General features: G+C 38.4%; 1 protein-coding gene across 2 annotated transcripts in view; it reads left to right on the forward strand.

Moving 5' to 3' along the window:
- LOC139442638 (L-asparaginase-like) overlaps window positions 1–12,841 on the forward strand; it is a 31,819-nt gene extending 18,978 nt beyond the window's left edge. For both annotated transcript variants that reach the window (XM_071223496.1, XM_071223497.1), the window contains 5 exons: window positions 344–460; window positions 2,489–2,584; window positions 3,768–4,015; window positions 4,732–4,831; window positions 6,922–12,841. In XM_071223496.1, the coding sequence (XP_071079597.1) occupies window positions 344–460; window positions 2,489–2,584; window positions 3,768–4,015; window positions 4,732–4,831; window positions 6,922–7,092 (732 nt within the window). In that variant the 3' untranslated portion in view covers window positions 7,093–12,841. The remainder of the gene's footprint in view (window positions 1–343; window positions 461–2,488; window positions 2,585–3,767; window positions 4,016–4,731; window positions 4,832–6,921) is intronic.
- Window positions 12,842–14,407: the final 1,566 nt, after the last annotated feature.

A 14,407-nucleotide genomic window follows, 5' to 3' on the forward strand; every position in this document is an offset into this window, starting at 1 on the left:
TGGTACTTGTTCCTACCCTGCCTGGCGCTTGGCACTAAGGGGTTAAAACAAGTCGGCTCAGAGTCAGTATACTGTGTCTGAGTGGGTATAAACATTTCTATGGGTTAGCACTGTAAAACTGGCATAAGTCCCAACTAGTACAAGTAGCCTCACATGCACGTGCATGCACATCGCTGTATAAGTGCAATAATCTTGAACTTGCCTGAATTACATGATTGAATTTTTTGTTACAAGTGTCATGTTATTCCCCTGTTGATGCATGTCTAGTGACACATACTATTGCATGGGTTTTGAGTTTTACCATGTGGCAGACTTCTTTACTGTTCCACGTTGATCTGTGCAGATGATGAGTCGCAACCTGCGCGGCGAGATGACCACGTCTATCCAGGAGGAGATCTCCATCATGGACCACGAGCTGATAGAGAGTGTAGCCAGGACCCTCAGCCTCAGCAGCAAGGATGTGGGTGTGTCAGGAATTAGTACACTGTAGTTGAAGGGGAACTTGTTACAGTCACTTTACAGTCAGAATGTCATTCACACTTGAGATGGAAAGGCATTCACATTTAACATTGAAGTCATTTACACTATACTCTATTAAGATGGAAAGGCATTCACATTTGACATGAAGTCATTTACACTATACTCTATTAAGATGGAAAGGCATTCACATTTGACATGAAGTTATTTACACTATACTCTATTAAGATGGAAAGGCATTCACATTTGACATGAAGTTATTTACACTATACTCTATTAAGATGGAAAGGCATTCACATTTGACATGAAGTTATTTACACTATACTCTATTAAGATGGAAAGGCATTCGCATTTGACATGAAGTCATTTTACTCCATTAAGATGGAAAGGCATTCATGTAAACATTGAAGTCATTTACGCTTCACTTCATTGAGCTGGAAAAGCATGAGATATGAGTGGGTGAGTGAAGACTTATACTGGTCAGCAGGGTTGTGGCTATTCAAGCATATCCTAGATGAAATACTATCTTATTTCATTCAAAGGAAAAAGATAGAAAATGCAATATATATTTGGCTAACCCTGTGAATTTCCTTTCAGCTATTTCATCAAGACGTACAGGTTCTGTACTGGCTGTTACAGCCCTGATAACTTCCTGATACATAACGATGACTAAACAGTGTATCAGTGGTTACAGTAACATATTAACAGCCTCCCATGTATGCCATCAAACAAACTCTGTATACTTCATCTCTTTGTACCCCGTGAAGATTCCGGGGTAGAATAGGTCTTCAGCAACCCATGCTTGCCGTAAAAGGCGACTATGCTTGTCGTAAAAGGTGACTAACGGGATCGGGTGGTCAGGCTCGCTGACTTGGTTGATGCATGTCATTGATCCCAATTGCGTGGATCGATGCTCATGATGTCAATCACTGGATTGTCTGGTCCAGACTCGATTATTTACAGACCGCCGTCATATAGCTGGAATGTTACTGAGTGCGGTGTAAAACAACAAACCAAAACAAAAATCATCTCTCTGTAATTGAGGTAGCCTAGTGGTTATGGTGTTGGCTCGCCACACTGAAGACCTGGGTTTGATTCCTCACATGGTACACAATGTGTGAAGCCCGCTGCCACTGCCATGGCTGGCATGAAGCTAACTCGGGTGTAAAACATTAAGGGCACTCACATATTTTTGATAGAAAATATTTTAAATGATCAGGTAGAAGTCCAAATATGCAAAGGACCGCACCTTTAAAGATGACTGTTTTGGTCCTTAGCAAATGTTGAGTGGTATATGAGTCACATCGAAACAGAATTTTCTTTCATTCAAGTTTAATTTTACTGAACCACATATCTTGTAAGTATTATACCATACAATTGTGTGGATAATTCAACTAAAACCTGGACAAAATTGTATTCAGTCAAACCCTGTTGTCTCAAACTTGGATGTGTAGAATCCCTGGGTTCTCAAGCTCACACACCAGTCACTGAAAACTCTCTCTATAACTAACACTTTTTGTAGCCCAGATGTAAACTCAATTAATAGTCCCAAGACTTAAAACTAAGATAAAACATACCCTTATAAGTCAAAGTCAAGACAATTTTAAAGGAACATTTATCTCCAGTTAGAATTTTAATTTTTTAATGAAAGGCTTCTAGATGTAGATGACGCATGCCAAATCAAAAACAGATCTTGGGAAAGGTCACCAATATACTTAGGCAGCTGCTGATTAATAAACCACACTTCAACTGCTTCTAGTTATTCACAGTACAATGAAAACTAAATGGATTAACAATTAAGTTTGTGTTTTGTATCTTGTAAATGAAGAACATATTTGTTTAAAATCTTTGTACTATTAACAAAAAACATGACAATTGATCATTACAGTACATTCACTGATACCCGATACGATGAGACATGTGTCATGAACTTGAAGTAAATGTAATAAATGTCTGGCACACAACATTACACACCTGGCCTTGATGCACTGCCACAACCTCTTATTTCCAGGAGATTGTGAAACTGCGCGACGCTCTGTACCCCAACCTGATGTGTGCTGCAGCCTGCACTGGGGATGTGCAGGCGCTGGAAAAGCTACGCCAGACTGTGAGTGCACTGGTGCATGTTGGGTAGTGGCAATGGGGCATGCTGGGTTGTGGTACTGATGCATGCTGGGTGGTTGTTTGTTCTCAGACAAGACCCTTGTGGAATCTGAACTGAATGCAATGGGGTGGTCTGTTTTTTAAATATTTTTCATAACAATTTTATAAGAATATATAGTAAGAGTGCACAGTATTACCGGTATATCGGTAAACTGAGGTTCATTCTTATCATGATACGTATCACAATATCATGTTTTAATGCTCGGTATATCAGTTGATTTTATCAAGTGTTTAATGTTATACACTTGCCAAATACACGTACCTTCAAAATGTTTCCATAATTCCAAGATGCAAGTTCGCATTCTGGAGTTCTTCTCTGGCAATTTTGTAACACCAAGTCATCACTGTCCTGGAGCATGCATCCTTGCATATTTTTTGAATGAGTAAACATTATATACTGTTCCAGCCACTTGTTTTGTTCCATTTATGAACTTCAATTCCTGCATTGTTTCCTTCTAAGTGCAAAGTTTTGAATTATACAATATATCGTGATACATATCGCAGTACGGCCTTGTGCATTGTAAAATATTGTGATACAAGTTAAACATCCAATACCCATCCCTAATATATAGTATGTAAAAGACTTACAGACAGTTGTGTCTCAGGCATTAACTTTAGGAAAGTGGCGTGGATGGCAAAATAATACCACAAATATGACAATTTATCTCGTGTTCAAAATTTATCATCTCACACAAAGGGGTATGAAATTGATGAAAAGAGGGAATCTTAAGACAGAAAATATATATTTATTTGTCTAACAATATGGAAGTAAGCTTAACTTCCATTATGCCACGTACTTTGTGTACCCCTCTGACAAGTGCAAATTGGCACGGCTCTGATGGCCGAAAGTTATGAACACACAATGCCATTGGTCAAATGTAGCTAATGTCATATTGGGATAGAGTAGGCTGAGTGGGTTAGATTGCTGACTTTGTGTGCTGGCGATTAGGTACCTCACTCTGGCAGTGTGGGTTCAAATCCCGGACGGGACTCAACCCAAAGAAGTACGAGAATCTGTACTTTACTGAGAAAGTGTTATCCCAAATACTGGTATGACATTTGTTACATTTGACCACTTTCTAAATGGCATTGTGTGTTCTTACAACTCCTGTATTCTCCTTCTTTAGGGAGGTAATATATCTGCTGCCAACCAAGACGGTCGCACGGCTCTACATGTGGCCTGTCGGGGTGGTCATTTCTCCACCGTGCAGTATCTGCTCCACCATGGGGCATCGGTCCACATCAAGGATTACCATGGCGACACCCCACTGATTGATGCCATTAGTGGGAAACACATGGCCATCATCAAGCTGCTGGTCCAGACTGGGGCTGTCATTCCCCTGAAGCCCGAGAAGATGGCGGTGGAGCTGTGTAGGTGAGTGACAGGATGTAGGTTATACCTGGCAGTTGAACAGTCCTGTTGTCATGGCCTGTCTTTCTATCCATCAATATGGAAGTCTGTCCCGGTTTTAAGATGTTAGGTCTGATTAATATCTCATCTGATATTTCAAGTGCATCTGTGTTTGTTTTTCATACTGGTTCTCGGACCTGAGAAGTTCAGGTACCACTTTATAAGGCAGTTTAATTTCCTGTGCAGAGTTGTGTCCCTTAGGTGTGCCAGGAACCTATGAGCATGGGTTTGAATACTGCTTCTACCAGATAATGATTCTAGGTTTGCGAGCTCTATATCTGTGCTCATGGGTTTCACCAGTTGTGAACATCTAAGACCTACTTGACTTTGGTGATATAACGGAAATACTGCTCATAACAGTACTAAAGGCCAAGTAGACTGAAAAAGATGATATTGAGATTTTGTTGCAAGAGTCAAAACTTCCTAAACAGACCTATTTTGGGCCTTGGCCTATAGCTATGGGCACAGTGGTGACAAATGTTTTCATTGGATGAAATGTTTGTCTCATTTAGCTTATATAATCAAATGGATGAGCAGACAATAATAATGAGTTTTTGAGATTTTAAACATTGCCCTTTCGATGAGTTAGAATATGGTCTCTGAAGTTTTGCTCTTCTCCTTTTGTAAGTTAACTCATGTTTGCAGTCTGGATATTTTTAACATTGTAACCAATATTTCAGTGCTGCCTCTCAGAATGATGTTGACACAATTAGGGCATGGCACGAGGCAGGAGCTGACCTCAACGTCTGTGACTACAACTACCGAGCTGCACTTCATGTGGTGAGCTGAGTGAAGGAGCAGTTGTCCATTGGGAGGGTAATGTTTGCTGTCAAGGAGGTGGCTGTAGGAAGAGATGCTAATAACTGATACAAGAAACAACATAGAAATATAGGACACAGGTTGCCAGGAGCACTTGAATTTTATGTTTTGTGCTTTGTTTGTTTGTTGTTTGATTCCGCATCCAGCAATATTCCAGCTATATGACAGTGGTCTGTAAATAATCGAGTTTGGACCAGACAATCCAGTGATTGACATCATGAGCATCCATCCACGCAATTGGGATACGATGACATGCATCATCTAAGTCAGCGAGCCTGACCACCCGATCCCGATCCCGATCCCGATCCCAACCCCAATCCTGTTAATGCAGTTAATGCTACTACAAGCATGGGTATCTTAACCTGGATCTTCACAGATTTCTTTTATGCTGTGTGTATGTGATAATACATGTGTTTCAGGCTGTGTGTATGTGATAATACATGTGTTTCAGGCTGTGTGTATGTGGTAATACATGTGTTTCAGGCTGTGTGTATGTGATAATACATGTGTTCCAGGCTGTGTGTATGTGGTAATACATGTGTTTCAGGCTGTGTGTGTGTGGTAATACATGTGTTTCAGGCTGTGTGTATGTGATAATACATGTGTTTCAGGCTGTGTGTATGTGGTAATACATGTGTTTCAGGCTGTGTGTGTGTGGTAATACATGTGTTTCAGGCTGTGTGTATGTGATAATACATGTGTTCCAGGCTGTGTGTATGTGATAATACATGTGTTTCAGGCTATGTGTATGTGGTAATACATGTGTTTCAGGCTGTGTGTATGTGGTAATACATGTGTTTCAGGCTGTGTGTATGTGGTAATACATGTGTTTCAGGCTATGTGTATGTGATAATACATGTGTTTCAGGCTGTGTGTATGTGGTAATACATGTGTTTCAGGTTGTGTGTATGTGGTAATACATGTGTTTCAGGCTGTGTGTATGTGGTAATACATGTGTTTCAGGCTGTGTGTATGTGGTAATACATGTGTTTCAGGCTGTGAGTATGTGGTAATACATGTGTTTCAGGCTGTGAGTATGTGATAATACATGTGTTTCAGGCTGTGTGTATGTGGTAATACATGTGTTTCAGGCTGTGTGTATGTGATAATACATGTGTTTCAGGCTGTGTGTATGTGATAATACATGTGTTTCAGGCTGTGTGTGTGTGGTAATACATGTGTTTCAGGCTTTGTGTATGTGATAATACATTTGTTTCAGGCTGTGTGTATGTGATAATACATGTGTTTCAGGCTGTGTGTATGAGGTAATACATGTGTTTCAGGCTGTGTGTATGTGGTAATACATGTGTTTCAGGCTGTGTGTATGTGGTAATACATGTGTTTCAGGCTGTGTGTATGTGGTAATACATGTGTTTCAGGCTGTGTGTATGTGGTAATACATGCGTTTCAGGCTGTGTGTATGTGGTAATACATGTGTTTCAGGCTGTGTGTATGTGGTAATACATGTGTTTCAGGCTGTGTGTATGTGGTAATACATGTGTTTCAGGCTGTGTGTATGTGGTAATACATGTGTTTCAGGCTGTGTGTAAGTGGTAATACATGTGTATCAGGCTGTGTGTATGTGGTAATACATGTGTTTCAGGCTGTGTGTATGTGGTAATACATGTGTTTCAGGCTGTGTGTATGTGGTAATACATGTGTTTCAGGCTGTGTGTATGTGGTAATACATGTGTTTCAGGCTGTGTGTATGTGATAATACATGTGTTTCAGGCTATGTGTATATGATAATACATGTGTTTCAGGCTATGTGTATGTGGTAAAACATGTGTTTCAGGCTGTGTGTATGTGATAATACATGTGTTTCAGGCTATGTGTATATGGTAATACATGTGTTTCAGGCTGTGTGTATGTGATAATACATGTGTTTCAGGCTGTGTGTATGTGGTAATACATGTGTTTCAGGCTGTGTGTATGTGGTAATACATGTGTTTCAGGCTGTGTGTATGTGGTAATACATGTGTTTCAGGCTGTGTGTATGTGATAATACATGTGTTTCAGGCTGTGTGTATGTGGTAATACATGTGTTTCAGGCTGTGTGTACCTACAACACGGACGTTGTGCAGTACCTCCTTGACAACGGCGCCAACACAGATATACAGGATATATTTGGTAACACACCCATGTCACATGCAGAGAAGCTGTGCTACCATGACATCTTGAAGATGATGGGCCAAGAGTCTGCTGTCAATCATATTGAGTGACATTCGAGCAGCCAATCAGATCAAATACAATTGTAAGCCATGTACAACTGTGTCACTTGGGCATTGTTGTGATGAGATTAATCCTAACATAGTAACCAGGAAGTGTTCATCCTGAAGTTGATCTCAATGTTCTGTGAACATTACTGGCTGGTAACAGTTCCTTTCATTCTGAGTGCATGGGAAGTTACATTGAATGTTTACTTGAGCGCTTGCACTACTTTCATTGTTTGAAAATTGTGAATTTATGTAGAATTGATGACATCATCCTGTCTGTCTGGTTCAGAATATTCACGGAAGATAGAATATAATGAACACATGCCACGGAGGGAAATAGGGTATATTCAGTGAATGGTCACATTTCCCTTCCAAATACCATGTCTACTTCTTAACTAGACAGAAAAGTCCATAATTGTACAAAATGTTTTGTGGCCAGTCACTTACGATATGTCGAACTTGAGATCTGATATGTTGGTGAAAAATGTTGAGATTATGGGGTTAGTGTTTAAATTGAAGCTATAGTGAACATGTTTAAACTGAGATGTTGGTGAAATATGTTTAGGCTCAGATGATGATGATGATGATGAAATATGTTTAGGCTCAGATGATGATGATGATGATGAAATATGTTTAGGCTCAGATGATGATGATGATGATGAAATATGTTTAGGCTCAGATGATGATGAGGATGAGGATCTGTTTCAGTTTCTCTCAGTGATTTGTTGAACACTACCCAATGTTTATTAATATGGTTGTAGACACAAGTAATCTACAAGACAACATACACTAGTTTGTGAAGAAGCTGCGCTTCCCTGTTGGAAATGCTTGCTGTACCTTCACAGTTTTCTACAGCCACAGATCACTTTACAAAGAATGTTTTAAATCATTGTAGATCTCATCACAAGGAAAATTACTAAGTTATCTCATTACCTCTCAAATAATTGATCTCAAATTTGTTAAAATTAGATCCCTCCAACATGGGGAGGAATGGTTTCTGGTTGTGTGGGCAAGTGACCAAATAGTTTCTGTGAGGTTATGTATGCAGTATTGTGTAGTTTTTATGTTTGTTTGTTGTTTAATGCCTCACTCAGCAATATTCCAGCTATATGACGGCTGCCTGTAACAACCTGAGTCTGGACCAGACAATCCAGTGATTGACATCATGAGCATCGGTCTACACTACTATTGAGATGCAGTGACATGCATCAACCAAGTGGTTTTCTGAAGATCAATTCAAAACCTGATCTTCACGGTGGGACAAGCGTCGGTTTCTCAAGACCAATTCTAACCTGAATCTTCATGGGGAACAAGCATGGGTTTCTGAAGACCAATTCTAACCTGAATCTTCACGGGGGAACAAGCATGGGTTTCTGAAGACCAATTCTAACCCTGATCTTCACAGGGAACAAGCATGGGTTTCTGAAGACCAATTCTAACCCTGATCTTCATAGGGAACAAGCATGGGTTTCTGAAGACCAATTCTAACCCTGATCTTCATGGGAAACAAGCATGGGTTTCTGAAGACCAATTCTAACCTGAATCTTCACAGGGAACAAGCATGGGTTTCTGAAGACCAATTCTAACCTGAATCTTCACGGGGGAACAAGCATGGGTTTCTGAAGACCAATTCTAACCTGAATCTTCACAGGGAACAAGCATGGGTTTCTGAAGACAAATTCTAACCCTGATCTTCATGGGGTTATATTTGTACTGCCATGTCAAGCTGAAGAAAGTAGACCTGACACTAATGGATACCATATTTCCTCCAATAGATGACCAGATAGTGTATTTACTGAGACAATATGAGCCGGCATTTTATGTTTCTTAAATCTCATTAAAATCAAAACTTTTATCTTGATTAAGATCAAGGGATACTTCCCTAAAAGGTCAGGTGAACCCTGTGCGAACTTTGACTCCCTAATCTTAAAGAAAGCTGTGTGGGTTATCAAGCAAATCACCTGTCAGCTTTCTAAAATGATCTTTTATACTGATACGATACCAATGTCATTAAGATCAGATCCTTTAGACTGATACAATAGCAATGTCAGTAAAATCAGATCATTTAGACTGATACAATAGCAATGTCAATAAAATCAGATCCTTTAGACTGATACGATACCAATGTCATTAAAATCAGATTTTTTATACTGATACAATAGCAATGTCAATAAAGTCAGATTTTTTATACTGATATAATAGCAATGTCAATAAAATCAGATTTTTTAAACGGAAACGATACCAATGTAATTAACATCAGATCTTTTAGACTGATGCGATAACCAATGTCATTAAGATCAGATTTTTTATACTGATATGATAGCAATGTCATTAAAGTTAGATCTTTTAGACTGATACGATACCAATGTCATTAAAATCAGATCCTTTAGACTGATACAATAGCAATGTCAATAAAATCATATTTTTTAAACGGAAACGATACCAATGTAAATTAACATCAGATCTTTTATAAACAAAATCCCAATTTTGAAAAAATGATTCCTTTTCCCCAGTTTTCCTGCCAAGGGCACTCAGTTTGGAATCATCTCATCCTCAAGTCCCTCAGTGCCCTTGGCAGGAAAAATAAGTTATTATTTTCTAAAACTAGGAGGTATTTTAATTTACCTTAGTGTAAAACTGAGCACTTAAGCCTTTTGGGCCCACTTTATCGGTCCTCTATATCCGTCCTGTTATCAGTGAGTCACCTCTACAAGGCCAATCACTGGTTATCATTGGCTATAACTATAACTACATAAACCGGGAAATTTGGAATTCCAATTTGGGAATTTGTACTGACATTGGCTGTAGAATTGGAGCCGAAAACCGGCCTCCATTCTCAAATTTGATTTGGACTCCACGTATCTCCATCATCTTCTGACAGTCCATCTTCCATTTGGGGAGATATAATTATGGTAGTCACAAACATAATCGGTGGAGTAAGATGTTGTCACACTTGTATAAATATAAAACGTCAATGCCAGAGAATATCCTGTCTTAATTATCCCTCGAAACAGATTCTATTGGGTGCAAAAAGCAAAATAACGATGAAATTATGTAACTCGATCATCAAAAAATGGTTACGACACCAGGTGTTTGGGAAAAGGCTCAAGATGTCCATAAATGAAATACTCTTCAACATTAAACCAGTGAGTTGTATTGTAACCAGTTGAGGTTTACTTCATGAGGTTTCACTGGAATGTTATAATGCATTTATAAAGCACCTTTCTTCCAACTTGGGTGTGTGCTCAGAGTTGCAACATGGTATTACTGTGTATTGTTTGCCAGTAATAATCGGGGAATAAAACCTATCCAAATGACAGTTTATACAGTGTATTGTCCATCAAACCGGTATTATGTGTAACTATGTGTGTTTGTAAATGTTGAGGTCTTTTTTATTAAGTCTTGGTTTACAGATTAATTTGTGAAAAATCCAGTTTGATAGTGGGTTATAAAAACAAAACCTTTTAAAATGTGATGTTTAAAAAGTTCTCTGTACATGATGCAGTGTGTGCAGTGTTCATGAAGTGTTCATGAAGTGTTCATGAAGCTTGCGTCATACCGTGTAACGTTTGCACAGCTGTTTCAGTAAACATGTCACTTTGCTGTCAACTATATCTTTTCTTTTTTTCTTTTTCCAATCACACTATTTCACCCAATCTGTAAACCAATTCGAATAAAAAGTATTTTCTAAACTTGATGTATACCGAGTGAATGCGCATTTGACACAAGTATATGATATAACTTATGTTCTTGTTCCAAGAGGTAGTTAGGTATTGTTTTACTCTGTGTCGAGATCAAGTTTGTTGTGTTTACAAATGATTCCCATCCCATGTAAGGGTAACAATGATGTTGAGATATCTTGTAGATATTTATTTGTTATTTGTGGAATTGTTTTACAACAATGTTTTCATCAAGTGCTATTTTATGTTGTTGTCAATGTTTTTATTGAAGAGCGTATTTTACCAGAATCTCACCAAAGTGTTATGTATTTGTTGTGTTTAACTTCAAGTAGCTTGCCAAAGGTTATGAAAACGGGTTTATCATGTGTCAGCCTTCCAGTGGTTTGTTTTTGTGTATGTAGTCGTCGGCTACTGTCGTGAAGGAGGATGTGGTTTGAGCGCTCCGCCTTCTGAACAAAGTTTAGTATCACGACAAACTTTCTGCATCAGTGGTGAGAGTTGAAACCATTTTTACTATTACAGTACATTTAGCTTCCCACAGCGTAGATTTCCGTGATTATCTGACACAAGTCTACATGTCCACTACACCCTACATCTGCAGATTCCTCGGGTAGGAAACATTTGTCAGGAAATGGGAGGCAGATTTGTAGGTTTAATATGTAACATTTGATGTGACTTTTTAAATTTGGGACTGATAATTTATTATGGGGAGGGGGACAGGTGGTGTCATGAAAAAAGGACACCGCGAAAGAAGTGAGGTTGCCATTTTTCAGGATAATTTTTTTATAAATGTGGATACAGTTTGTGTGGAGGGGTGGTTGGGCGTGGAGTTGTGAAAAATGTTTCATAAATATGATACAGTCTCTAACACTCCCCTATAATAAATGACCAGTCCCTAAAACAGTGTGCCATAAGTGTTGAATGGTGATGTTTAGATTATGTTGAATTCCTTTCTGTTTCAGTAATATTCCTTGCGAGGAGATACTTCATCTTGTGTGATTTTAGCAAATATATTTGTCGTTACTGCTGAAAACAAGCTGCCAATTTGCACTTCTGTTTATTGTTTTAGAGTTGTTTTGCTTCCAGCAGTAAAATGTTCATGGTTTTTACCTGCTAACACAGAGCTTGGGGATTTCCTATGCAGTTCGTACATTTTTATAACTAAATGCTATTGATATCCAGAAATGATTAAAAACCATAAATTTCTATATTTCATATAATGGCTCTTGGACGACTGTACCCGGTACTTTAAATATGCATATCAGTATAGCTGTTTGGATTCAACATTGTTCTCATTTGTAAGACAATATTCTTGGCACATTTCCATAACAGATGATGCCAGAAATATGTTTGCTCTATTCGTTTTAAACTTATGTTTTAGACTGGTATGATTTTATTCCGGTATTTAGCATGTTTGTTTTCTTCATACAGTACAGCTATATTTGTTATTTGAAGCTTGTTATTTGTTTTCATAGCTTTGTAGTTGTGTTTATATAACCCCCATGCCACGAAGACTGAGTTCGAAAATTGGTCCTGAAAGTTATTTTGTAGAGTTGCGGCCCTTGATCTATGTCAATTTACTTGGTGCATAGTGCTTGCAATTGGGACAAGACTTCTCAGAAACTACTGAAGTAAGCTTATCTAAGAGATACCTATCAAGGCTCAGTTATTTTTTCCAGTGAAGGGGACTTTTGTGTGTATTAATTTCACATATAATCATTTTTTCTGATGACACAAAGCAGCCCAAGTGCCAATCTCTTCTTAAGGCTTTATGCTTTTTTATAGTTTGTATTCACTGCTATATGAACAAACAAAATTCTAATGTGCCCCATGGCAGGGTTATTGGTAACGCTGTTTTATGTTGATATTATTTCGTAACTGTTGATATATATATATATCCTGCATGGAACATGAGGTATTGAGGTACCAGTGGACTCACGGGTAGGCAATAATATATTGCCAGTTATAAACAGAACTTGTACTCAAACACCACTGGGAAATAGTCATGTTTAATTCCTGAAACATTAAAAAGATATTGCATTATCTTTTGTGTTGTTTCTTTTTTTAGATCTTATATTCCGATTATGTTCTTAAAAACAAATGAAACAGAAAGTATTTGATTTATAATTGTGTTGATATGGACCACAAATGGATTTCATGATCGATCAGTCTGCTATATGATTTGTAATATTGTAATTGTAAGGGTCACAAAAGTGACCCTTGATGTAACGAAATGGGCGTATGATTCTCATTCCTCATATGAGGTGAAAAGGAAAGTCACACTAAACTTTTTCTGCCTATTTCCAATATCCTGGGATGACAATCTTCCGTGGATCTGTGAATTTCCGTGAATTTTAGTGACCACAAATTTGTTAAATTCTGATGAAACCCCCATAAATGCCCCCAAATGATGGACCATTGAAAATAAGTTTCAGCTGAAAAGGAAAATATCCATTCTCATCCCTGAATATCTGTGCATGTCTAAAGTGAATTGACACAAGCAGAGAACAATAATTAGCTTGCAGAAATGGACTTTGTTGCAATTTCAGTTTAAGACAATTTTAGATCTTTAGAAATCCTATTGGACCCGTCTCCTGCCCAATAAGACACCAACAAGAACATGATCAAAGTTACTTTTGGTCTAGATATTATAGATGATGCAGTATGTAATGCCAATAATGCCATGTGCCCAAATGAGCTCCTATAGTCACTGGGAGCACTGGTGGCCAAGTCAGGTGTCGCAGTTCCCCATGCAGAGAACAGTGTTCTGGGCTCCATTTGAATTCCATTTGTGGATATATTTTCTGGGACAAAATGTTAGTCAAGGTCACTTCATGAAATGTTATTTGTCAAGAAATGCCAAATATCCTCTATCTTGCTGTATTGATGGTGCTAGCAGCCAGCCGAGGACATGACTGGTCAATTAGCATCAATTCCACTTTTCTATGTCCAGGTCAGATGAGACGAGATTGAGTTCACCAACAATAAATCCTGACTACATAAAAGAGGCAACATATCTTGTTCAATTCTTTTATTGTAAAAACAAGCCCTGCTAACTGCTAAGTAAGTACATTACGTCAACACACGAAACACATGACTAGGAAAGTTCCTGGTAAAATCAGCATGAGGTAATATCAGCTTTCCAATGGGATCAGTGTCCTTGAGGGTTCGGCTGCACATGTTGCCTTTGGACTGATTTGTAGCAAACAATATACCTGGTACTCGTTTTACCAGTAACCAACCTATCAATTCACATATTATGGCCATGGCATTGTCAACACATCTGTCGGCAAGGCAACCTTTCATAAATATAACATATCAGTTCTTAAGGATGCTAGTATGTACTTTTTCGTGGAAAGGCACAGGTAACATTTTTCATCAACAATCAGTATGATGAGTATAGTGTTTATATCATGGCTGTATTGGAATGGTATATATGCCTTAGTGTGATACACAATTGTATCAGTCACTGGGAATGCTTCCTAAACTAGTGGGTATTCTACTGATTCCAATGCGGTAGACTTGTAGAAAATAACCATCAAGTGTCTGGTGTTGCTGGCAAAGGTTCTGAAGTTATTGCAAACGTCTACACTGGTAGATAGGACAACACTGTAGATGCTGTTGGCTGTTAGGGCAACTCT

This window comes from Haliotis cracherodii, unplaced genomic scaffold, assembly GCF_022045235.1.
Source record: "Haliotis cracherodii isolate W230 unplaced genomic scaffold, xgHalCrac1.p SCAF_5, whole genome shotgun sequence".
In the NCBI taxonomy this organism is placed as follows: domain Eukaryota; kingdom Metazoa; phylum Mollusca; class Gastropoda; order Lepetellida; family Haliotidae; genus Haliotis; species Haliotis cracherodii.